A 27,549-nucleotide genomic window follows, 5' to 3' on the forward strand; every position below is an offset into this window, starting at 1 on the left:
TATCTTCATCCAGAGCTTAATGAATTGCCCTTGTTTTCACCCTCTGAGTCATGTGTGAAAAGACCACAAATGTGTCAATTTGGACCTCTTGTTTACTGCTATTTCATTTAATTGTAGTAGGTGTTATTACTCCCCTTGGCCTCTGGAGATTTAACCGCTCCATATGCTTTTTGCATTCTCAATTATCCAATACTTGGCACTTGTTGATGTTTTCTTCTTGGCTTAATCTAAGAGAAGAATGTGTCAGGTGCATGTCTTATTCTCATGACTCAATTTGTGCCTTGCAATTATTGCTTGATTGACACCCTTGATCCCAAGCCAGGAGGCTCCTCTCCATCCTTCACACACAGCTATTTTTCCAGCTTCTCCCGTCCCTGCAGTCTTGCACTATTTATGACGTTTCTCAGTTAGATTTAATAGGAGATTGACGTCCATCTTTTTCCCCATGGCCGCTTTAGTCACATTATAGGTTATATGGCATGAAGCTTCTATATGTCTCCTCTACCTTACGTTTCTGCATACATACATTTACGTCACCTCTTCTCACTTGTTTCTTGATACCCATGAGTTCGTCAGACTTGATTACTTGTTTCTTTTGTTGCTTCAGTTACATCTTTTATTCTTTTGAATATTCATGGATCGTTTCAGTGCGTCCATGTGTCTTTACTTGAAGACGTCACTCTGCAGCTGTTACATTTTCTTTACAGTTCTTCAATGTTCATTGCAATATGTCGACATCTGTCTACTGTCTCAGTATGAGGGTACATTCGATATTGTTGTCTGAGTGCATAACATCTCTTGCACACTCAATGCGGCATCGGGACAATGCCTGGTGTCATACATACGCCTCTTTCACTGTCGTTCCAACATGACAGAGGTGAGGGAGCAGAGCGTAACAATGGCGTATTTGTCTGCTCCTCTACACGTCCACAGGCGGCTGGGAACATTCTCAAATCTACATGGATGGAGCAATGACCGGTGGGGTCAGTCTGAGCATTTCGCCTCAGGTAAATGTGATGGGGGAGGATCTCGGACATGAGGGGGGACTCGGACATATGAGTGGGATCTCGGACATGAGGGGGGCTGGCACACAAAGAAATTCAGGACACCAAAGAGGATGATTTCCAACTCGACTTCTTTATTTCACAATCTTATCTGAGCTTCCACTACTTGCTGCGTCCCTTCCCCTTTCCTCAGCCGACCCTTAGCTCCTCCTTCACAGAACGAGGAGGACTGACTGAGGATACAACATGACACCTCCCCCTTTTTTACCAACTAGTCCAACTTAACTAATATCCTCAATGGACCACATCGGCCTGATCCAGATGTGTGTGACACAAGCTTCAAGGTAACGGTTTTGGGCTCATCAGTGGCCAGGCTCTCAAGACCTCGCTCCATTCCTCCTCAGCCAGCTCACAGTTGCCTAACTACGAAGCATCTGAGTCCTCTTCACCCACCCAGCATGTCTCCCATGCCACATGTTTCCTTCAGACTCATAGTGCACCTTGAAATGAGACACATTCCTGGTGATAGTCCCTACACCATCACCTGTCGTTACCATGGTGCCATTGTTGTGGGTCACTTTTAAGAGTTCTGGAAGATAAGTCAAATTGTCCTTCTGTTTCTGAGGTCATCTCACGAGCACTCGATCACCTATCCGTATGTCCAACACTTTTTCTCCTCTTCGAACATAAGCATACTCTTTCATCCTCGACTTCTCCTTCTCATCCTTTTCCCTCATCTGAGGATCCACGCCCTGATGCATCGTTTACACATCTGTCTGAGAGGGGTAAACCAAACCACCCACCCAAACATTATCTCATCTGGGCACCACCCTGTCGTGCTGTGTGGGGTGGTCCTGTAATCGCAGAGAAGCTGATAGAGCATCTGATCCAATGACAGATCAGATATGTGAGCAATCTGTAAAGCTCTATTTATGTTAGCCATAAACCTTTCAGGCATGCCGTTGGCCTGGGTTCATAATGGTGTAATCTTGCAGTGTTTGAACCACATACAAGCACCAATATTTGAGAAATCCTGGTTTGTAAACAATGGTCAATTATCAAATTTGACAACTTGCAGTAAATATCGGGTCCAGTGCAGGAATGAGGCCTGTAGCCGCTGACGAAGGTACGATTTGCACCTCGGAGAATCAGGGTACTTAACCACTAACAATAGAACATATGAGCGGTCTCTCACAGGTCTATTGCTATCTCCTCCCACACATCTCCTGGCAGTCCTGGCATCTGCGACGGATTAGGATGCGATACTGGGGATATTGCACAGCACGTAGCGCAGTTTCGTAGAGTGTTTTCCACCATAGTGTCTAGTTTAGGGAACCACATCTTTTGTCTCTGCATCCTCCTGGTTGAGACTATTCCTCAATGACCTTTGTGAGCCAGTCAATAGCTTGTCTCAATGATAGTGGTATCACTATTTTACCTCCTTTGAGAACAATGTGATCTTCTGTGACAGTCGACTCATCTTGTAGCAGTAACAAATTGGCCACGTCCACCTGCACCGATGCACCTTTCTCCAGAGCCATCCGTCTCGCATGTTTCATCCTTCCACCTGTAACACACTGGCCAATGATGGTGAGGGCTGGATACTTCCAGCTCCCTCTGTAGCGTGGCCCATTCAATTTGGAATGGTTTCATCTGGTGGATGAGGTAGTTTCTGTAGGTGTCAGCTATGGAAGGTTCAACTCGGGCTGACCCCGTTGGGTGACGAGATAGAAAATCTGCAGGACTTTCTTCCTTCCTTGGTCTTGGAGTCTCAAACCCCACCAAGCAATTCTGGGTGGTATCCGTGCCTTGGGACTGCCGTACACGGGAAGGAGCGCTTCCTGATCCATGGTGATGGTGAATGGGTTTCCGTACAGGAATAAATGGAAATGTTCACAGGCTCACATCACTGCAACACTTTCCTTCTCCTCCTGAGAGTAGGCTTGTTCCACGGCAGACAGACTCCTACTTGCATAAGACGCGATTCATGTGTTCTGTTCTGACTGAGTCATATTGCATTAATATGGCCCCAAGGCCTACAGGACTGGCATACACTGTTAGTTTGGTCGCCCTATTAGCATTGAAATAGGCCATGTCTTCCATGAATTATATCTTCTGTTTGATGTCTTAAAATGCTTTCTGACATGAGAGTGTCCATCTGACCTCTGCTCGATTCTTGGTGAGGTCTCTTGGAGGTGCAGTCACAGTTGCATAGTTCTGCATGTGCCTTGAGCAATAGCTTGCCAGACCCAGAAATGACCAAAGGTCCAAGACGTTTTCAGGTCTTGGAGCTTCATTGAGTGCTGCCACCTTATCTGGATCAGGGTACATCCCGTGATCAGAGAAAACATGGGTGAAGAATTCTGTTGTGACCTTTCTATACTCAAATTTGTGCTTGTTCAGGATGAAATGGGCTACCTCCAACGATATGATACATCATGGAGCATGGCATCTTGCTGTCCATGGCCTTTCCCAAAACCAGTATATCATCACTATAATTCATACAATTAGGCACATGCTGGAACACTTTGTAGAGCTCCTCCTGAAATATTTCAGCTGCGGACGAAACCCCAAAACTGATTTGCTTGTTACAGACTCGTATGTGTCACAAATGTCGTCATATACCTGGATTCCAGAGCCTGGTCCAGCTGGTGATAGCCTTTATTAAGGTCCAATTTGGAGAACACTGTCACTCCATTTAATAGTTGTCCATGATTCTCTGCGCCTGGTGACACTCCCTCTCTATCGCCTCATTCAGTCTTCGCATGTCGACACATAGACGAATGGACTCATCAATGGTTTTCTTAGGGACGCAAACAATGGATGATATCCCTGGTGTTGGTCGCGTGACGGGCTCTATGATGTCCTGATCTAGTCATTTCCTTATTTTGTTTTCTACTTGTAGATGAATGTTAATGGGGATGACACAATAGTGTTGGGCCACTGGTTTGATAGACTCATCTATATGGAGTCTGATGTGGCAATTTCTGAGCTTTACCAGTCCTTTGAAGAGTGACGGGAATGCTTGTTTGGCATTTCCCCTCCAGGCCATGTACTTGTGCGCCATTACGTTATGCACAATGTGCACCAATCCCATATCCAATGCGGTCTTGAAGCTTAAAATACATCCACTTTCTGCCGCCATCTTGAGTACATGTCGTTGCACTCTGGCCGAGTGTCACTTCTAGGTAGATATGGCAGAGACAGCAAAGGGACATTTGAACCACATGGATATATGTCCACTTCAGATGGTTTCAGACGAGGTGCTTTGTTTAGGGTAGTGTATGCTTCCACGCTGCTTTATTTATTTATTTTGACATTTGGTAAACGCACCTTACCTGGAGCCATCTAGGCGCTGGTTACATAAGATAGGCAGTTCAGTAGTTCAGTATTGTCTTCGGTTACAGTCATTACCCGTTACATTAGGTTACATAGTATGACATAATATGACGTGTAAGATTACAGTTTTGTAGGTTACAATGAGTTACTTGGACAGATAGGCTGTATAGTAGTTAACGTTAGGTATAAGCGAGAATGTGTATAGTACTTGTGCTTCTTAGTTATTTTGGCAGAAGAGCCATGTTTTGTGCCCTTTGCGGAAGGACCAGAGGGAGGGATCTGATCTCAGTGCTAAGGGCATGCCGTTCAGTTGTTTGACTACAATCACTGGGAAGCTGCAGCATCCCGCTTTTTGGCATCTATAGCGAGGGATATCAAGGTGGAAGGAATAATCAGATCGGGTAGGTCAGTTGGACTGTACTTTTGGACATTTTATTAGCCAGATAGATTGGGGCACTGTTTGAAAGACATTTATGTGTTAGAGATAGTTTTGAATGATATACATTCCCGTACCAGGAGCCGGTGGATCTTGCGTCTGGCTGTAGAGATATGATCTTCTTTTGGAATGTTGAGTGCTGCTCTTACAGCATTCTTCTGGATGATTTGCAGTTTGTAAATGTTCCGGGAGTTGGATCCTGCAAAGAGCGAGTTACAGTACTCAATCCTTGACAATATAAGTGCTCTTGCCAGGGTAATGCAGTTGTCTGTGGTCAGCAAGTGTCTCCTGGCAGCGATCAGTTTGGCAGTGTAGGCTTCTGCCGACTCAATAGTGTTGACTTGCTTTTTGTCATGGAGAGTGACGAGTCGAGATAAACTCCTAAGGTTTTTGCCTCTTTCGCTGTGGTGATGATGTTTCCATCAATGGTGAATGTTTTGTAAGAGTCGGACAGGTTATTTAGACGGAATTGACTGCCGATTAGGAGTAGTTCTGTTTTCTCATCATTAAGGCACAGCTCATTTTACGCCATCCAAGCTTGGATGGTTAGGTAGATTTTATTCAGAATCTTGGAACCTGTTTTGTGTTTGCCGGTAATGGTAAGAAGAATTTGGGTATCATCCGCGTAGTTAGTGTAAATGATACCTAATTTGTCTAAGAGGTCGAAGAGTGGCTTGGTGAAGACGTTGTACAGTGTTGGCGAGACACAGGAGCATTGGGGGACTCCACAGGTAACTGGGGCTGGTAGGGCTGCAGCATTGGTTGAAAATAATCTCATGATGCGATTGGATGAAAAGGATTCAATCCACTTTATGGTGTTGGCCGATAAGTGGGCAGCCGTGACTAGGTGTTTGCAAAGTATATTGTGGTTATCTAGGTCAAAGGCTGCTGAGAGGTCAAGTAGGAGTAGTATGGCTATATTGCCATTGTCTTTGCTCTCAACTAATTGGATTTTAAGATCCAGGAGGGCAGTTTCCGTTCTATGACCAGGGTCGAAAGCCAGACTGACGCAGGCCGAGGAGGTTGTGTGTTTCCAAGTATTTTTGTATTTGCACACATGGTTCTCTATCCAGAATTTCCAAAAGGAAGGGAACAGTGGTGATGAGGCGGTAGTTGGTGGGGATGTTGGGGTTGAGTGTTGGTTTTTCAGAAGTGGGAGTACCCAAACTTCTTTAAGATTTTCTGGCACATTCTGGAGGAGAATGAGTTGTTGATTCAGGCTGTGATGAAAGGGACAAGCTCCTCAGTGCAATCTTTGATGAGAGAGGCTGGACAGATGTCTCCTTGGCATCTGGACGGTTTCAGGCCATTGATGATTTTGGAGGTTTCTGTGATGGCTATAGGGGTGAATTTGAATCTCGGCAAAGGCGTGGGTGGTGTTGGTTGGACGTCCCTGGTTTGGACAGCTGAGGAAATTTTAGATTTTTTGGTGTTCATTTTATTTTGGAGTAATGCGATTTTACCAAGGAGGGCATTTTTTATGTTTTTACACCAGGGTAGACCTTTTAACAGTGGTCTGGTGAAGGGACTAGGGACTCTAGTTCCTGTAGAATTTTGAAGAGCTCTCTTGTGCTCCAGTTTGCTTGTGTGATTCTTTCGTTGTAGGAATTGCCTTTTGATTGGATAATGGCTTTTTTACATTCTGCGGTCAGGGTGTTGAAGTGCTGGTTGTTCGCATTTGAAGGTGTTTTTTTCCAAGTACTTTCAGCACTTTTTTGCCGTTCATAAGGCTTTCAGGCTAGAAGTGTACCTGGAATTTTAGTTGGTTGTCGGTTTGGGCTTGTGAATGCTCAGAGGGGAAATTTTGTTAATGGCGTCAAGGAGGGTTTGGTTGTAGAGTGCTGCCATATCCGTAAGGTCGATGTCAGAATTAGGGGATGTAGTTAGTGGTATTAGTAGGGGGAGTATATTGTCGGGGGTGATGTTTTGTGAGTTTTTTTATGGTGTCGCTGAGGTGATTTGGGGCAGGGTCATCGGCTGGGTTGTGTCGTTGATAGAGAAGAGGATAAGGTTGTGGTCTGACCATGGGCTTTGCATTGTTGGCTAGGATGTTTGTGTGACGGTTGCAGTCTGCAATCCAGTCAAAGGTGCTGCCTTTGCTGTGTGTTGGGTTGGCAATACGGTGTAGACAGTCTTGCGCTTCCAAGGTGTTTGTAATGGCAAGCGCACAGGTGTCTGCAGGGTCATTGAGACCTAAGTTAAAGTCCTCCAGAATGCTAATTTTTGAGGAGGGCTTGGTGGTGGTGAAGAGGATGTGTGTGATGTCTTCCTCGAAAGAGTGCATTGGGTCTGGGGGTCTGTACATAAGGTGGATGGTAGGAGTGGATGTCGCAGACAGTGAGATTTTGAGTGAGATGAGTTTACTAGAGGGGATCACTTGGTTTGGAATTAGTCTGAATGGAAGATTGTTTTTGGCGATACCAGCTGCTCCGCCTCCTTTAGATAACTCTCTGTCTTTCCTGAATATAGTGTATCCCTCGGGAATGGCTAAGGAAAGGGCAGGACTGGCAGCTGGGTGTAGCCATGTTTCTGTGATAGCTAGAAAGTCTAGGTTGTTAATGATTATAAGGTCTGCAATGTTCAGGGCATCGGCTAGGAGGGATCTGGCATTGATGAGAGCTCCCTTCAGGTGGGTTGTGGTACTAGGTTTCAAGTTATCCGGTGTAGTGGGCAGGTTGGTTTTGAGTTCTGGGGGTGTTTCTTTTTTGGTGTGGGTTTTAGGGAGGCAGGTTAGTTACGCCTGGTGTCTTTGAGGGCTTTAGTTGCGTCGTCTGAGGTTTCCGCCGTACTCGGATGACGATGTGGGCTAGTTTGAGGGCTTATTCTCTTCAGGATGAATTCATTGCTAGACATTGATGGCATTTACTGTTGCCTACTGGTGTCTACTAGAACCCCTGTGGGGTTGTTATCGACATGCATTAGTATGACAGGGCTGTGTTCTTTTGCCGATGTGTTGCCCAAGGGCCATACATATCCTTTCTTTTGACGAGCTAGACTCACTCCCTGGTGGTGTTTTGATCTCCATGTAGTGCACATTTTGTCTTGGGCATCTATGTTCTCTCCGTTCCAGGGATCTGTATTCTCGCCAGGAATGGTATCTTCTGGCCTCAGGGGGAGTGATATCGGAGTTTCCTGTCATTCCCTGACTGCCTGGCAGCACTGCTTTGATGATGGGAATGCGGGAGCGAGTACGGGGGTGAGACAGGATGTGCGGCATGGTGTGTATTTCAGCACACTGTCTTAAAGTGATTGTCTCCCCCACATGCCAACCATGTTTGTCCACCTGTGGGAATGCGCCCTCGTGCAGAAACTCATAGCCACATTTGAAACAGGATCTGTCAATGTGTCTGTTCGTGGGTGGCTCGGTCTGTGTAGGTGATAGTTTGTTGAGGTTGGCTTATTCTCTTGGTGATGAGTGTAGCTTTAGTTTGGTCATGGTCTACACCTGTAGTTCGATGGCAGGTTATGTGCGAGCCATCGTCAGTATTTCCTTCAACGTGCAAGGTTTCTGCATAAGTTTCTTCCTAAATGATGGAGATTCGCAGCCTGCTATGATTTGGGATCTCAAAGTCGCCTCATTTGAGTATTGCTGAAACTCGCAGTCTTTGATCCTAAACTGTCCATTCTTTCGGCCTTATCTTCTGTGGTTCCATAGAAGATGTGTCACTCATAGTCGACATTCTTATACAGTCGGAAGTATTGATACAGTGCGTCTTCCAATTCTACAAATGAGGTGCTTTGTTTATCAGGAAGTTTATTTAGGGTTTCCTGCCATGTGGCCGTCACCGCCAGCAAATGAAATCGATGTGCTTTCTAATGGTCCCAGTGCATCTACATAGACCTTGAAGTCTCTGATCCAACGTGTCCATTTGATGCTCAGATTGCTTGTGGGCGTCAGGTCAAAAGCCATCGGTAGTTGGAGTGACAAAGACTCACCGCGTGATGGCGGAAATATTCCTGACAATGACATTGGGATTGTCGCTGGACATCCTTACCCTGTCCACAGCTCGATGCTCCCCTGTACCTGGCCTACTGTGGCTCTCTGGGTCCTTTGTGCCTGTCCAGTACTCTTTTCATTGACAGGGTGTGTGACTTCTCTTTACAACACTGGCTCCTGCTTCGGGGTTTATTTATATGTGCTTCGTGGCTTGGTCTTGCATTCGCTGGGCCGCCTGTCTGACTGGCCCAATGTTCTCAGCACGGATCCCATGCTGTGTCTCTCACTCACTGGCTCCTTTGCCGTCCATGCTCCTCGGCCCTCTCCGCCTTCTCACCAAGTCTTTTGGTAAAGTAAGTCGCAGTTGACATATCTGCAGCAAGGGTTATCCCGGCATAGCCAGGAATCACCCCTGGTCCAGGAAAATGGCTCCACCATACCTCTGTTTATGTGCGAGACTTATAAAGTGCAAGCCAGGCTGAGAAGTAACAGTGCTCTACGTGGGAGACCCACACAGGGGCTTACAAGTAGGGCGCAGGTGTATCAGGCATATTACAGGAAGTAGGGAGGCCGTTGAGGGGAAGAGAGGTTGGGCTCAGTGGAGCCATCAGAGGTTGGCGAGAGTAGGGTCTTCAGGTCCTTCCTGAAGTGCAGGGTGGAGGGGGGCAGTCTGGGGTGCATCTGAACCTGCCCCAGGGCAGCTTTAGAATGGTCATGTTGCAGGAGCCCTTAGGAATTCCCCAGGGCAGTAATGTTGGGCTCTGCATTGCTCCATGGCCGGCTTCAAACAAATTCAAGCCTTGACTTTGATGTTTGTCTCTCTGACTGTCTCCCCCTTCATTCCTTGTCTCTCTGTGTCTCCCTGACTATCCCTTCATTCATTGTCTCTCTCACTCCCTGACTCCCCATTGTCTCTCTGATGCTCTCCACATTCATCCCTTGTCTCTTTGACTACTCCCTTTAATTTTGTGTCCCTCTGACTACCCCCTTTATTACATGTCTCTTCCCCTGTCTTCGATGCTTGTCCCTCTGACTCTCTCCATCTTCACTCATTGTCTGACTACCCCCTTCATTACTTATCTCTCTCCTTGTCTTCACTGTTTGTCCCTCTGACTCTCTCCACCTTCACTACTTGTCTCTCTGACTACCCCTTCATTATGTGTCTCTCTCCCTGTCTTCATTGCTTGTCTCTCTGACTCTCTCCACCTTGAGTACTTGTCTCTTTGACTACCCTCTTCATTACCTGTCTCTGTTTCTGTCTTCATTGCTTGTTTCTCTGACTCTCTCCACCTACATTCCTTGGCTCTCTGAATACCCCCTTCCTTACTTGTCTCTCTCCCTGTGTTCACTGCGTGTCCCTCTGACTCTCTCCACCTTCATTACTTGTGTCTCGGACTACCCCCTTCATTAGTTGTCTCTCTCCCTTTCTTCACTGCTTGTCTGTCTGACTCTCTCCACCTCTCTGACAACTGTAAAGAGATTAAATCTCAGCCATAATTCTCTGCAGTCAACCATCCCTGGAAATAAATATATTTTTGTGCAAGGAAGAGACATCCGGGCAGCCGGCTGGTAGTACATTCGTGTAATTACTGCTTCTTACAGCTGAAAAGGGAAATGTCTCAACTTTGTACTGCATATATCATGGTTTTATACAATGGCAACAGATTATGCAATCATGGTATGCTAATATGAACCTTATATTTCATTAGGCTTTGATTGGCCATTTTACTTAAAGGTCAAACATCACTTGTTTTCATTGGACATAAACACTTCCTGAACACATTACTTTTATACTAATCATCATGACTTGCTTTTACATATTTTCTAAATCATCTGACATATGTTGCAACCTTTAAACTGGACAGAACAGGTTTAGTAAATGATGCATTTACTTTCCAGACTTCCAGTACATTCTGGCAAAGGCCATCTCCCCTTTCCTATCATCTTATGACTGTTTGCCAGTTTCACTGTATGAGTCACACCATTGGAAACCACATATTCTGTAATTAATTCTGCTATGTCACTGTACCCTGGCTTCTACCCAGACACTCCCTTTCTTGAATTGCACACTGCACTTTTGCTGTGCTTCCAGCACTTTTAAACCTTCATGGGGTTCTGAGGCCTGTAGCCATCTGTAATGCAATGGCTACCTTTTACTGGCCTATATTGTATTTCAGAAATCTGTATTCTTGATAATTATGTTGTGCGCAATGTAAGTATTCCTTTATGGTTCATGTTTCCCTAGATAAGTGTTTCCAGTATCACCTATTCCCTAATGTGCCTGCCTATTACAAGGGCATCCTAGCTGCCTCAATGGACAACACTCCTGATGTTTATAATGTTGAACAGGAGGGAAGGGTATAGGCCCTAAATACCATATTTACCTTTCTGTCACCAGAGAGTGAGAGAAAGAGAGAGAGAGAGAGAGAGAGAGAGAGGCTGCTCCTCTACACTACCCCCTTCATTGCTGGTCTCTCTCACTTCCTGACTTCCCATTGTTTCTCTGACCCTCTCCACCTTCATTACTTGTCTCTCTGACTACCCCCCTGCATTACTTGTTTCTCTCACTGTCTTCTAAGCTTGTCTCTTCAGCTCTCTCCACCTTCGTTCATTGCCGCTCTGAATACCCCCTTCATTACTTGCCTGTCTGACTGCCTTTGATGCTTGTCTCTCTGACCCTCTCCACCTTCATTGCTTGTCTCTCTGCTGACTATCCCTTCATTACTTGTCTCTCTCCCTGTCTTCACTGCTTGTCTCTCTGACTCTCTCCACCTTCATTGCTTTTCTCTCCGACGTCCCCCTTCTTTACTTGTCTCTCTCCCTGTCGTCACTGCTCGTCTTTCTGACTACCCCTTCACTCCTTGTCTCTCTACCATGATCCCCCATTTGTCGCCCTGGCCCCTCACATTGATCTCTTGTCTCTCTCTTTTCTCACCACTCTCTCCAGGCCATTTATAAGATGGTTGGCACAGTGATTATGATGAGGATGAACCAGGATGGACTGACCCCTCAGCAGCGTGTGGACAAGATCTTCACCAAGATGGACAAGGATAAGGATGACCAGATCACGCTCGAGGAGTTCAAAGAAGCCGCTAAGAGTGACCCGTCCATAGTCCTCCTGCTGCAGTGCGACATGCAAAAGTAAAGAGAACCCCCTCCCAAGGAGCCCCACCTGGAACGCTGGAGCCAGAGAGCACCATGACATACAAGCTACAGCCCCCTTACTCCAGAGCCCCCACATTGCCAAACTGGGATGCCTGAGCCAGAGTGTACCCCAACATACCAGAAACAGCCCCCACCCTACCTTGCCCCCACACATTGCTGTACTGGGATGCCTGAGCCAGAGTGTACCCCCAACATACCAGATTCAGACATCATCATTTTGTCCCCAAAGTGCAAAACTGGGATGCTTGTGCCAGAGTGTGCCCCATCATACCATGTCACCCCCCAAAGACTTGTCCCCAAACATTGCCAAACTGGGATGCTTGAGCCAGTGTACAGCCCGTCATGTGAGCCACCGCCTTCTCCGCATCATGCACCACAGCTAAGCAGAATGCCTGGCCAGGGCCTCCTATTGTACATCCTGCAGCTTTACAAGGTCCCACTACTGCACCCCAAACCACAGAGAACCAGACAATGAGCCTGATTAGACCCCAACAAAAAAGCAACGTATCAAACAATTCTACACTTCCTTATCCCGCAACCAAATGGAGCCGCCCAGAAATGCAAGCACCAGCTCTCTTTGGTGCTCCAGAACTGCAGTCCCCAAAGCTTGTTTGTATCCAAGAAACAAACAAGAACCACACTACTCTCCTGTCCTCTCTCACTGTCAACTCCCCAAAGCAAGGTCCAACTGGACTCTTTCGTGTGTAAGAAGAAACATCCTCAACATAACCCCAGGTCCAAGGTGGAGGAGCAATTCATCAGATTTGCCAACAATGCCCCCTAAAATGTGGAGAGGATCCCAGTGTAGCCCTTTAGCCCCGCTACATGTGTCCCCTTCTGGAGTTGTGTGTTGGGGTATCTGGCCTCCGTCCCCATGCACTGTATCTGGGCCCTCTCCCTAGGGTCTCTCCTGGGCACTTCTTCACAGACCCTCTTCCTGGGCTATTATCCTTCTTCCTTTCTCTGGGCCTTCTACCCAGCTCCTTCCCTTTTGCTTACAACATGAACCAACTCCTTAAAAGAGAGAACCACCTTCCCAGTTTCACCTTTGCCCAGGAGCACCTTTACCTTGATTGAGAATATCATGTTCCACCCTTGAGAAGCTTCTGCAACTCTGGAGGTGGTACTGTATCCCACTCAGGGCTCTCCTGCAATATTATTACTGAGGGGCTCCCTCACCACCCCAGAGAACGTTCTGTGTAACCAATCTAGAGAGTCTATACCACCCTCGGGCAGCTCCTGCACCCGCCACTCCTGTGCCACTGTTTAGGATCTCCTGCACCCCTAAACTCCTGTGCCACCCTTGAGGATCTCCAGCACCCCTCCACTCCGGTGTCACCCTTGAGGTGCTCCTGCAACCCTCCACTCCTGTGCCACCCTTGAAGATCTCCAGAACCCCTCTACTCCTGTGTCACCCTTGAAGATCTCCAGCACCCCTCTACTCCTCTGCCACCCTTGAGGTGATCCTGCACCCCTCTACTCCTCTGCCACCCTTGAGGTGCTGCTGCAACCCTCCACTCCTGTGCCACCCTTGAAGATCTCCAGAACCCCTCTACTCCTGTGTCACCCTTGAAGATCTCCAGCACCCCTCTACTCCTCTGCCACCCTTGAGGTGCTCCTGCAACCCTCCACTCCTGTGCCACCCTTGAAGATCTCCAGCACCCCTCTACTCCTGTGCCACCCTTGAGGTGCTCCTGCAACCCTCCACTCCTGTGCCACCCTTGAAGATCTCCAGAACCCCTCTACTCCTGTGTCACCCTTGAAGATCTCCAGCACCCCTCTACTCCTCTGCCACCCTTGAGGTGCTCCTTCAACCCTCCACTCCTGTGCCACCCTTGAAGATCTCCAGAACCCCTCTACTCCTGTGTCACCCTTGAAGATCTCCAGCACCCCTCTACTCCTCTGCCACCCTTGAGGTGATCCTGCACCACTCCACTCCTGTGCCACCCTGAGGATCTCCAGCACCCTTCTACTCCTGTTTCCCCCTTGAAGATCTCCAGCACCCCTCTACTCCTGTGCCACCCTTGAAGCTATCCAGCCGCCCTCTACTCCTGGGCCACCCTTGAGGTGATCCTGCACCCCTCCACTCTTGTGTCATCCTTGAAGATCTCCAGCACCCCTCTACTCCTGTGCCAACTTTGAGGTGTCCCTGCACCTGTGCACTCCTGTGCCACAGTTGAAGATCTCCAGCACCCCTCTACTCCTGTGTGACCCTTGAAGATCTCCAGCACCCCTCTACTCCCAGGCCACCCTTGAAGATCTCCAGCACCCCTACACTCCTGTGCCACCCTGAGGATCTCCAGTACCCCTCTATTCCTGTGCCACCCTTGAAGATCTCCAGCACCCCCCTACTCCTGTTCTATCCTAGAAGATTTCCAGCACCCCTCTACTCCTGTGCCTTCCCGAGGATCTCCAGCACCCCTCTACTCCTGTGCCACCCTTGAAGATCTCCAGCACCACTCTACTCCTGTGTCCCCTTGAAGATCTCCAGCCCCCCTCTACTCCCGTGTCCCCCTTGAAGATCTCCAGCACCCCTCTACTCCTGTGCAATCCTTGAGGTGCTCCTGCACCCCTTCACTACTGTGTCAACGTTGAGGATCTCCAGCACCCATGCACTCCTGTGTCACCGTTGAGGATCTCCAGCACCCCTGCACCACTCCCATAAATTTCCAGTACCGCCCTTGAGGATGTCCTAGCCGACTCTTGAGGAGATCCGTCCCACTCTCATGTGCAATGATCCTTCCTTGTTAGGTAATCGACATGTTGAGAGCACTCTCCCACCCCAGGTGAATACCCACCTGCTCACACCCCAGAGTACGGGATTTCTGTTTGGAAGAGCGTCCTCATTTCTGGGAAGCATCTTCTGACCATAGTGTTGATGGTTGTTGACCTGTGGATTTACATTTCATCATAACCCATAAAGCCCCACCAAGGCTCTCCTGCCGCCCACCTGGACATGCGCCATGCCACTGACCACATTCATTTGACCCTTCACTCTGCATACTGGTATCATGTCAATGGGGGGCACAATGGCGCTGTCCGTTGAGAAGCTCATGAATGAAGGTTTCCGTTGTAGGGTCCTGTCGTCCTGTCCTGGCTGTGCAGAATCCAGGACTCCCACACATCACTGCTCCCCCACTCCACCCCAGTAGGTCCTTGTTGCCCCGTCACCCATCCCACCCGGGGTGCTGTTCCACGGGGGTCACACATTCTCCCTTGTATTTGGACGGTCTGCTCAGGCCCCTGGCGCAGTACAGAACCTAACTATGGAACATTTAAGAGTTGTGAGATGTTGTTGAACTGTCAAGTGTGGGTTTCAACTGGGAGCTTTATCAAGGAGGCCGCTGGCCATCTTTGGAGGAAGTACGTTGGATTAAAGGGGCCATTGTAAAGTGTACTTTAGAGGCACAGAAGCGGGCCACTTAGGAGATAACTGAGGTTTGTCTGCACCCCCACAGGCGTAGGTTGGGGAGAGTTAGACCGAGGATTCGGGAGAGCGCCCACACAAGAGACCTCCAGTGTGATGCATGTTTAGGAGGAGTCCCTAGGCGGGACATCTCCAGTCTGTCTGCATGCCAGAAGTCTGATGGTGAAGAAGGATTTCCAGAGGAGAGAGCTGCAGGGTGTCTGCTCCGCAGTTGGCCCCTGGCAGGGGAAGGAACAGAGGCATGTCTCCACACCAGTAGACACTGCCCGTGGGAGAGAGAACCATTGATACCCAAGGACAGCGGGGCCCAGCAGTGAGTCTATGCTCAATCACTCCACACTCCTCCAGTAAACATTGGGAACTGTGCAGTGCATGCTGGGAGGAGTCCTTTGGCTTTGGCATACCTGGCTCTGGGTGGCACAGGAAGAGAGGGCACTAAGAGGCGCTTGTCTCTCGAGGTTTGAGTTTGGGAGAGGAGGGTTAGGGGTGTGCCCTTGCCATGGAGGCCGGGCCGCAGAAATGGAAAGTGCAGGGGGTGCTGGCACACAGGTGGAGAGGCGGGATGAGAGAAGGGGTCCTAATGGTGGGAGGAGGGGAACGATGTGGATCATGGGTGGTGGAGGAAGGACTGAGTCTAGCCATAGTGGATGGGCAGGCGTAGACATGGACGGACAGGCGGATGCGCAAGAGAATGAATGCATGCCCAGAAGATGGGTTTACAAAGGACTGATGGATGATGGAGGAACTTAGAATAGACTGGAAGGAGGACGGATGGACGGATGGATGGATGGACGGATGGATGGATGGACGGACGGACGGAGAGATGGATGGAGAGATGGATGGATGGACAGACGGATGGCTAGAAGGATGGAAGCAAAGAAGGATGGATGGATGGATGGATGGATGGATGGATGGATGGATGGATGGATGGATGGATGGATGGATGGATGGATGGATGGATGGATGGATGGATGGATGGATGGATGGACGGATGGATAGATGGATGGATGGAGAGAATGATGGATGGATGGATGGATGGATGGATGGATGGATGGATGGATGGATGGATGGATGGATGGATGGATGGATGGATGGAAAGACGGATGGAAAGACGGATGGAAAGACGGATGGATGGACAGACGGATGGATGGATGGAGAGATGGATGGATGGATGGATGGATGGATGGATGGATGGATGGACGGACGGACGGACGGACGGACGGACGGACAGACGGACGGATGGATGAAAAGACGGATGGATGAAAAGACGGATGGATGGATGGAGAGATGGATGGATGGATGGATGGATGGATGGATGGACGGACAGACGGACGGATGGATGGATGGATGGATGGATGGATGGATGGATGGATGGAGATGGATGGATGGAGAGATGGATGGGTGGACAGATGGATGGATGGATGGATGGATGGATGGATGGACAGACGGATGGACAGACGGATGGATGGATGGATGGATGGATGGATGGATGGATGGATGGATGGAAAGACGGATGGATGGATTGACAGACGGATGGATGGATGGATGGATGGATGGATGGATGGATGGATGGATGGATGGATGGATGGATGGATGGATGGACGGACAGATGGATGGATGGATGAAAAGACGGATGGATGGATGAAAAGACGGATGGATGGATGGACAGACGGATGGGTGGACAGATGAATGCACTAGGTACACAGATGCAAACATAGTGCGATGGAAGGACTGACATTCTTCACAACAGACAGCCAGATGGACAGGTGATGCATCCATGGAGAGTTGAGTTGGGAGCTGGTGAGAGAAGGTGCTTGCATGGGGCATGGTGTTTGTAGGGTTGGACCGATGGATGGAAGTTGGTTTGGGTGTAATGCCACTCCTCGATGAGGGCGAGTAAGAGGCTTGGATGATGGAGAAAGTCATGGGCGAATGAATGGATGAGCTGAAGGGATGAAGGTCCCTGGAAGTGAGGTGGAAGTAGGAGGCAGTTTGAGGATAAAGAAAGGGGGAGGAAACACAGCATTGGAAAGACCCATAGGGTCAAAAATGAGCCAGCACCCATAAGAACCCAAGACATCCATCCCACGCCCACTCACCTCCAGCCTGCCCCAGAAGCCCACCCTTGACAGGTGTTACATTGCACATGTGTGTTTGGTCTTTTTATTGTGGATTTTTGGTTATTGTAATAATTGTTAGAAAACGTGAATTTGTTATATTTTTTAACTGAAAAATAAAATGTGTCTGACATGAGTCGTTCACCAGAGGCAGTTGGTCCTTCCTGGGGGAGGGGTGTGTGTGTATCTCTGGCATAGATCAGTCATGCCTGGCCCAAGTACTCCACTAATCCATCTGTTCGGGAGAGTGTAAGATGGGTGTGCATGCACGCCCAAAAGAGAGGTACCAAGGGTGGAACTTTGAGGCAGGAGGGTCTTTGGAGCTCTTCCACGCTGTGCAGTTTCTGCTTCGCAACAGCCCTTTATTTTTATTTGAATTTTGTTTGAAAAAAGGCCTGTTAGCTTCCATCAGAAATGACTTTCAATAACACTTACAGATGGTGGCGGCATTCGCACACAGGTTCCTGTACAATGGACCACTTGTGTACGAGCGCAATACAAATAAAATATCAATGTCAATATCAGCCCATTTATAAGGGTGTCAAAAAAGTGGGACACATACCGGGGAACAAAACAAAGAAAACAGAAAGAAATATGCATAAAAGAAAGAAGTGACTTACAAACAGTATCCTAAGAAGGGAAGTGTGTTATATTTGAGAAGGACTGGGAGCAGCTTGTAGGTTCATCCAAGTTCCATTTATTAAGTTGCCATAGGCATATGACATTGACGGAGGGCTGGTCCCCAAAGGGGACCGGTGCCTCAGGGGAAAAGCTCACCGGCACCCAGCCAGGCTGGTGCCAACTGCCTCAGGAAGAACCTACATTCACACACAAACATTCCATCCAGACAGGAACATTCACTCTCTGATTTTCACTCACTCAGAAGACACTGCGATGGTGATGCAGCTGTACAAATGCACAAAGTTACACTATTACATGGCTTGGGAGAAAGTGGGCTGGTGAGGCAGGAAGGATGGGGGAGGCGGCAGGGAAGCTCGCTGTTTCTTTAAGCTGACCTTGGAAGAGATCCACAGTCGGGCTGGCTTTGATTAGGATGGGCAGCGAGTGCAAATGGGGTAGGGCAAGTAGAGAGAAAGTGCAGAAGGGAGAGGTGGAACGGGGGTGGCACAGTGAGGTGGAGTGTAGAGGGGGAGTAGCGGAGGGGATGAGCTGGGGAGCAAACAGAGATACAGTCAGACAGTGAGGTGCAAGACCATTGATAGCTTTGCGGACTAGGAGAAGGAACTTGAAAAGGGAACGGTTGTGCATGATGAGCCAGCAAGCAGGATATCAGTAGGTAGAACTGAGGGAGGACTGCGGGAGGACCTGGGTAGGCTGCAGCGAGTGCAGGCAGGGAAGTGGAGGACTTTGTCTAGAGAGAGGAAGGAGTAGACAGGAAGGCCAATGAGTAGGCTTGACCAGTAGTCAAGTTTGCAGAGCATGAGGTGGAGATTGCAGTTTTCGGAAAGCAGCAAGAAATGGACACATTTTCCTAGTGTTGAGAAGGTTACAACAAGCAGCAGAGGCAGTGATGAATTGTTGATTTGCAGTCAGAGGTCGCTATCAAAGAGGACCTCAATGGTGCAAGCCTTGGACAAATGATCAAGGAGGTCAAGCGAGAAGGAGACGGGAGAAGAAGGGATGGCGTTGGAATGACTTCCATTTGTCTAAGGACTGATCCTTGGATGAGTCCAACAGGAAGAGGAGTGGGGTCGGAGGTTCGTAAGTACCAGGAGATTTTTAATGATCAACATTCCAGGTTGAAGAGGATGCAGGCAAGAGCTGATCTGCGACCCCCAGGGTCCTGGAGAGCGAGGAGGAGAGTGTAGTGGTTGACAGTCTCAAAAGCAGCAGCGACGTCTAAAAGAATGAGCACAGAAGAGAGTTCAGAATGGTGCGAGCCAGGGAGCGAATGGTGGACATGCATGGGCGCCTGCTTGTTTTGAGATTCTGGATCTCAGGGGTAATCCAGGGCTGGGGAGACAGAGGAAAATGTGAATGTGCAAGGAGGGTAGCGTTGGTTAAAGGGGGTCCTAATTGCACAATGAAAATCACAGAAAGCACAGTTAATAGAAGATGCACGAGTAGAGGAAACAGACAAGAGAGGGGCCACACATCACCAAGGTTAGGGGCAAGAGAGTCCTGCCTGTTATGGAAACAGGAAGAGGAGGAGTAGAATGTGGAGCTACTGAGATGTAAAAGTGTACGGCGGAGAGAGCAGAAGTAGAGGGGTCAATGCAGAGGTCAGAGGAGGAGTGTGAATGATTGCCATGTGGCAGGGGTATACAAGCCCTCCATTCTTTAAATGATAATTAAATAATGAAATGATGTGGGTGATTCCATCTCAGAAAGAGTGGTCTTCTAATCAGACCCCCTTTCAGTAAACACCATGCCACCGTCATAACGTATCCTGAGCCACAGCCCCTGCTTGCCCATGGCACACAGCAGGTTCAGAGGTCATATGTGCCCGGTTTTACAGCTGCTGTGGCAGCCAAGTCACTGCAGTGAAGAGGTTGCATTTAAGTATATACCCGGGTCCACATTCAATATAACTATGATAAACTCCCCACCTGGTGGCAGGATAATCTTAAAATCTAAGCCATGCCACTTCTCGTACGGTGGTGGAGAGTTCACATAATTATTAAAGCCGCATCTGATTGCTAGCAGACCAGTGTCATCCATGTGAGCTCAGACATCTATGTGGATTTCAGGAACCTGCCTGTCTGCATTCCAGGGAATGAGACAAAAAAGCAGTGTGCACTCTCTGAGACAGAGGGTAACACCTCCCCTTCCAGGCCTGGAAACTCCCAGCTGGAGACAGCCTTTGAGCCTGGCTTCAAAGAGCCATGTCTATAACAAACACCCGCCTCACACTAGGGGGCTGCACGCCAGAGAGCCTTTAAAGCTGCAGACCTAGAGCAACCATGGATTGGAAGGAGGATGCCGCCATCTTACTTTTTGGTGGGGCTGTCTCTCCTTCCCACTTCCTGCCGAACAAGGCACTCAGGGAATTAGATCAGAAGGCAAGGGGCACTTGTCACAAGAACAGGGATTCGGGCCCAAAACACGGGCTTGCTTGCCTCCAGTCCTGTGTGGCATTCTGCCCATCAAGGAGCGGGAAGGGCGGGACTAGGGCAAGAAATAAAAGGGGCCCCCATTTATGAACTGCAGCTATCCCTGACCTTTGGAAGCCCACTACTTGTGGTGGTTTCAGACCTTTGTAGCCACTGCTGATGAAAACAGTCTGTGGCCCCCAGTTACTGAAATGCATGAGCACCCCATTGTGAAGAAGGTTTACAGCATGCACAGACCCCATGCAATCAGAATGCACAGACCCCATGCAATCAGCATGCACGAACCCCATGCAATCAGCATGCACGAACCCCATGCAATCACAGACCCCATGCAATCACAGACCCCATGCAATCAGCATGCACAGACCCCATGCAATCAGCATGCACGGACCACATGCAATCAGCATGCACAGACCCCATGCAATCAGCATGCACAGACCCCATGCAATCAGCATGCACGAACCCCATGCAATCAGCATGCATGGACCCCATGCAATCAGCATGCACAGACCCCATGCAATCAGCATGCACGGACCACATGCAATCAGCATGCACAGACCCCATGCAATCACAGACCCCATGCAATCAGCATGCATGGACCCCATGCAATCAGCATGCACAGACCCCATGCAATCACAGACCCCATGCAATCAGCATGCACGTTTGCTCCTTGCTACCGTTGGCTCAGTAAAAGCAACAGTGCAAACTCTCCCCAGATTAACACAGCAGGTAAAGCACAGACAGCAGCAGGACACACTTCCCTCTTTGAAAAGGGCAAGCTCAAGCATAAGCAGGGCCAGTGTCCATGCTACACAATAGGTAAAGCACAGGAAGCAGCCTTCCCGGCTGCATTATAAACAGAAGGTACAGTGCCAATGGAAGCTCCTTCCACACCTTTCATCCAGCACCAGCAACAACAGCACAGGTTCCCACCCACAGAAAAGACAGAGCAGGCTTCCCATGCACACAACGGACACAGTGCATTGCAAGCTGTCCTCCCACAGCAGGTTCAGCAGAGGCAATACAAGCACGGGTTCCCACCCACAGAAAAGATAGAGCAGGCATCCCACGCAGACAACGGACACAGTGCATTGCAAGCTGTCCTCCCACAGTAGGTTCAGAACAGGCAACAATAGCATGGATTCCCACCCACAGAAAAGATAGAACCGGCATCCCACGCACACAGCAGACACACTGCATTGCAGCTGCCCTCCCACAGCAGGTTCAGCACAGGCAACAACAGCACAGGTTCCCGCCCACAGAAAAGATAGAGCAGGCATCTCACGCACACAACAGACACTGTGCATTGCAAGCTGTCCTCCCACAGCAGGTTCAGCAGAGGCAACAACAGCACGGGTTCCCACCACAGAAAAGATAAGGCAACAACAGCCCGGGTTCACATCCACAGAAAAGATAGAGCAGGCACCCATGCACACAACAGACACAGTGCATTGCAAGCTGTCCTCCCACAGTAGGTTCAGCACAGGCAACAACAGCACAGGTTCCCACCCGCAGAAAAGACAGAGCTGGCATCCCACGCACACAACAGACACAGTAAATCACCCATCTCTCACACTCCTAGGAGACTTCAATATCTTGTCCAATATTCCCAACAACCCCATGACTCATCCGCTGGCTGACAGTCTTGATGCGCTAAACCTCTCCCAACATACCACTGGTCCAACCCACTCAGGTGTGCACACCCTTGATGCAATCTTCAGCTCCCATTACCTGGTTTATATTTGCTGTCCCAAACCACTCATCTGGACCGACCACTTTGCCATCCCTTTCTCTATCCACACACCTGCCCCATCTCCTACAGCTCCCCCGCTCCCCACTCCTGATCTCAAATGCTGGAACAAAGTCAAGTTCTTTCCCAACCTAGCCGAAGCCCTGCTTCTCTGTCCCTGGGAAACGCTGCCCTGCGAATGCCCCTTAACCATCGATTCCTTCGACTCCTGGCTTAAAGACTCACTGATTTTCTCACTCCCTCATGCCCACATCCTCACACAAAGGACCATCCCCAAAATGGTTCATGACCCACCTGAGGAATGCCAAAAAACAAAATCACTCTCTTCAAAGCAAATGGCGAGCATCTAAAACCGATCTTAGCAGATCCATGTTCACCCGTTGCTCTTGTCCCTCGGCCCGTCGCTCTTCTCCAGTAGGTTCGCCTTCGCCCCGGAGGTTCTGCTCTTGCTCATGTTCCACCTTGCTCAGAGCCTGTCTCTATCTTCCGCCTTTTATCTGTGTGAGGAGAGCTAATTGGTATCAGATGTATGCACTTAGCGTCAAGTGCCTGACTTTGCCTGACCCGATTAGTGGGACATGTTTAATGCAACATGTAAGCGTTAGCCTCTTTAGTCACAGTCCCCCTCTTCCTTGGCCCAGTGTTTGTGTAGAAAGGGGTGGGGAGTTGGGAATTCAGAGAACACAAAAAAATCGGATGGGTTAGGTGTATGGGAAAGAGGAGAATACCGCGTTTCAGTTTCGGTTGCTTCACCCCCACTCCCTGAAGACCCCTCACCCAGGTGATCCTCTGATACTGGTCCAACCCCAGGAACTGGATCCAAAAGCGTTGTCGTGTCCTGGCCACCTGGATGACAAGGCCCTGAGGACTAGCGGGTGAAACACCCTTTGGTTTCTTACAGCACGCTCTGTGTGTTCATGGAACTGCTCGTGCAAAGAACAAGTCGCAGCTGGAATGCCCCTGACATGCCCCCACGCAAAGAAAAACTGCTAGAAATAGCTACCTGTGCATGCTCCCTGGGCACGAATACATGCACCCTTTAAATAGTGTGCCAGGGTCCCCCACAACCAGGCCTGCATCTATGGGATGCTACACAGGGTCCCCTGCAACTGTTACCGGCCCCGGATAACATGCGTACGACTTATCATAACCCTGTCCTCTAGTATGTATTAATAAACTGTATTTACTTATCTGTAATGATATTTATGTTTGGTTGATTTGTATGAAACTATTAATGTTAATCAAACATTTAACCTTTCTATGCATAAATGATTGTAACCAATGCATATGCAGCCTTGAAAAAGACTCAGAGTCGAAACACATGTTGGCTCTTTCATTGCAAGATATACTGCGAAAGATTAAACTCACAAAAAACATCTTCAAGAATTCCTAATATTTCATTTAAGGACTCCTTTTTATGCAACTGCATTTACATATACAGCAGGCAAATATTGCAGGCCAAGCGCGAAGTGCAAGTGGTTCCTATACACTTTACACATTTTCTATGGCTTAAGGATTAGCCACAGACCACCAGCCACGCAGGCCTGTTCCTTAAAATATTATTATTCCCCCAGCACAATTGGACACATTATACCCTTACCTGCTCTGTCTGCTGTATTTTGATGTTCGTGTAACGATTTGGAACTATGCTGTGCACATGACTATGCGCCCAGCTACCTGAAGGTTCGGACGCACTTTACAAATAAACAAACTAAACTAAACTAAACTACCTACCTTATTTGCACATATATCTAGAACTTCTAGTACCATGCCCTAAGCACTGGGCATGGTACGTACACAGGAACCCTTTATCATTCCAGGAAGATGTGATGTTACTGACGTGCCCTTTTACTGAGTCCATTTGAACACTTTAGATCTGAAGGAACACTGATCTTGCTGGGTCTTGTTTAAGCATGTAACACATGCAAGATCCCAACTTTTCCTGTGACCAGTTTAATCAGCTTGTTACATGTGGGATCAGTTTTCAAAAGTCACACCATGGGTTTCTGGACTATGCACTGTTAGGTAATAGAACTTCTCTTAGTTCAGGAGAAGATGGTCGTTTTCTAGTTCATGCTGTGGATACCGGGGGCCGCATCAGTTGTGGTTGCTTTTTTGTGGCAGGTGTGGTGGTGCTCCTTGTAGTCTCCCCCAGGCAGAAGTGCTTGACTTGTGTCGCCTGCTTGCGGCAGCATGCCGCTTCTTTAGTGAGGCAACGCTTTTCTTCTCATGCGCTCCGTTGGCGGGAACTGATTTCATTACTGGGGCCATGGTATTCTGTCTGTCCTCTTTGACGAGGGCCGCGGCCGGAGCGATGTTACCTGGCAGCTACGTTCTCCTATGCTCCTCATTGCCTACTGGGAGTCTTCTTTCATGTCTGCGGCGGCAGCCGTGCCGTTCCTCTCTGCCTCCGTTCATGCGGCGGGCGCTGGTCCCACGTTTGTGGGTTCTGTGCCTCCTGCTGCTGCTCCTGTGCACCCTGGGATAATCATTGCACACAAAGCTCGCCGGCTGACCGGCGGTCGACAGCACTGCCCCGGCCCTTGTGGTCGGTACAATGAAGCCTGCGCTGGGGGTTCCAGCGGCTGGGCGCCCGTGCACCACGGCATCTCAGTGGCGAACCAGCAGCCATCAGGACTGCCCCTGACATATTTCAGGTGGTGCTTGCAATCCCGCACTGGGGACTCCAGCGGCGAGAACCCGAGCACCTCGGGACCTCATCAGCACGGCTGACAGTCGTCGGACTGGATCCGACACATGAGTGTGGAGTACCGCATGGTGGGTGCTCCCAGCTGTGCGCTCTGGCATGGTCAGGCTGCATGTGAGCTTCTTAAACCCTTGTCGCCATTGTTGTGGGTCACCGGATCGGGTCGGGCCCGCTCCCGCACTCTCAGTCTGGATGCATACAGGAGTCAGTGAGTTAGGTTTTCAACTACTGTATGGGGAGCCGTGCAGCCCTTTTATTAGCTTAACGACATCATGTGTCATGTGTCTTTGTACACGTGACCCAGCACAAGCCTTGAAGGGGACCAGACATTACTGTCATCACTCTACTGTGAGGCCCATCCCAGGCACAGACGGGAAGACGTGGTCACATTTCTCACCTCATAGACCAGTGAAGTCACTTACTTACTTTAAACATAACTTTTAAACTTTAAAAGTAAGTAAATACACCATTTTGCGAGGTGCGAAAATAGTCGTTAATGTGACTGCAGCATCAGCAAACGTGCAGACGACAAACACCTGCCCAGGGTATGATATCAATAGACCCCCTTTGTGGATGCTAAAGGCTTAACTGCTGAACTCAATATTTAGTTGGCCCACGCCTCCAATGATTAGCTTTCCTTTGTTTGACTAAATGGCCTGTGAGATGTGGAGGCGTAGACAGGGTAGGGCCTGAGCGGGTTACAGGGAAACAGGTACGAAGAAAAGCATTGTTTGTGTGTATGCAAGGATTGTATGCATGTATGAATGTGAGTCCGGGCAAGAGTCCAGTCTTACTCCAGTCATATTCCAGGAATGCCTGGAGTGACCTTGTGTATGGATATGGCTTGCAGCCCAAGCACTAGAGCGAACCCCCGCCGAGAGAAGGTGCAGAGGCCGAAGCAGAAACGTTTGAATCAACATCTAAGAAGCGAAGAGCAAAGGCCAGCCAGCCAGCGCCTCACGAACAGAAATCAGCAGATCAAGTAAGTGGGGGGAATGCTTGGGAAAGCGGCGCAGTGAAAGTACGCGGTACAAAGAATGTGAGAGAACTGCCTACCGTGCAGAGAGTCTGGACTGGACGAGCAGACGTGCCTATAGATCCAGAACTCGATAACCGATGCAGATCTAGCTGCTGGAGCTAAACTCCTTTAGTGAGCAGCCCGCACTGAAGCATCCAGAGCGCCCAGGGAGCAAAATGCAAGGGGGGGGGTGGCGCAAAGCATGGCAACGGAAGACTCCAACGCTCCTAGTGCCGGTAGCTTTCCAGACCGAATCCCGGACCACACCTCAGTCAGATTCTGAACATGGAGTAGACGCGAAACAAACAAGCGAATATAAGATTAGCAACACTAGTGTTCATACAGAGCTTGTTAAACCTGACGTTGTGAAAGCGGACAAAGTAATAAGCGAGACTTTAAACAACGCGCACAAAAATATGAAGGAAATGAACAACTCAAAAGGAAATAAACGTATAAGCAAGAAGACGACAAGCGCAAGTGAAAACACCAGCAACATTTATAAAAGAACCAACAGTAAACCAACGACTGAGATGGCTGGAAGTAACTTAGAGGAATGAGAGACAACAGTTGGATAGTATTGAAAGTAACACAAGCAACAAAAGCCGCTCACCAGGAAAGGGAACAACAAACTCATCACATGAATCTGGGAAAACAAGGAATACAGGCAGTAACACACCCAGGGTGAGCAAAACTGACATAGAAAAGGAAAGGGAAGAGGCTGTCAAGCCCTGTGTAACCGAGGCACATGAAGAACAGCCCATAGATTCTTCTGTTCCCCCAGAGTTTTTGGGAACGGATCAAGAAACAAGAAATAAAGTCAATGATTCAATTGATGATCCAACGGTGAGTGAAAACAAATTTGACGATGATGAGAATAAAGAATGCGATAGTGGACCACTACAGAAACAGATGCAGAACACTGGCCAAAGGTCTACAATTAGACATGGGAAAAGCCCCCAGTTGCAAGGAATTCACATGTCAACACCACTGATTGGGAAGAGATGGAATGTAAGATGAGGAAGTCTTTATGATGTCTCAGTTGCGGAGGAGATAAGACAGATTGAACGACGATCAAGCTTCATTGAAAAAATGAAAATTGGCGAAGTATGGATTCCGAAAAAACAGGAACATAAAAAAACTCAATAAAATAAAATACAGGGAAACAACGACCCGACAGATACAACAGATACAATAGGCCTAACTAAATTAAAGAGAAGGCAAAAACAACCAACACATGAAAGAGTATCTTCAACGGAAACAAGTGCTACACACCCCTCTAGGGATAGAACGGTGAACAACGATCAAAGGGAAAAAGTATCTCAAATACTATTAGAGGATCCGAAGAAAAACCTGCAAGGGAAAAATGATTACCATAAAAACGCAACAAGAGAAGAGCCAGTGGGCCATACAAAAAGGTACAATGATGGATCTACCATGAACGAGGCGGATGGTCAAGCTGAAAAATTGGAGACACAGGAGGGAACAATAGCAACAAGTACCAACACAAAGGAAAGACAAACTAACACAATACCCTTGGATAAAACTCAATTATCAACAGCCGCCGGCATACAGATT

The 27,549-nt window shown here is 48.7% G+C and overlaps 1 protein-coding gene across 1 annotated transcript in view; it reads left to right on the forward strand.

The window, feature by feature from the left end:
• Positions 1 to 17,561, forward strand: part of HPCAL4 (hippocalcin like 4) — a 365,622-nt gene extending 348,061 nt beyond the window's left edge. Inside the window, exon 4 of the mRNA XM_069622406.1 lies at positions 11,664 to 17,561. Within this exon, the coding sequence (XP_069478507.1) occupies positions 11,664 to 11,861 (198 nt within the window). The 3' untranslated portion in view covers positions 11,862 to 17,561. The remainder of the gene's footprint in view (positions 1 to 11,663) is intronic.
• The last annotated feature ends 9,988 nt before the right edge of the window (positions 17,562 to 27,549 follow it).

This window comes from Ambystoma mexicanum, chromosome 11 (assembly GCF_040938575.1).
Source record: "Ambystoma mexicanum isolate Mex_15411 chromosome 11, UKY_AmexF1_1, whole genome shotgun sequence".
In the NCBI taxonomy this organism is placed as follows: domain Eukaryota; kingdom Metazoa; phylum Chordata; class Amphibia; order Caudata; family Ambystomatidae; genus Ambystoma; species Ambystoma mexicanum.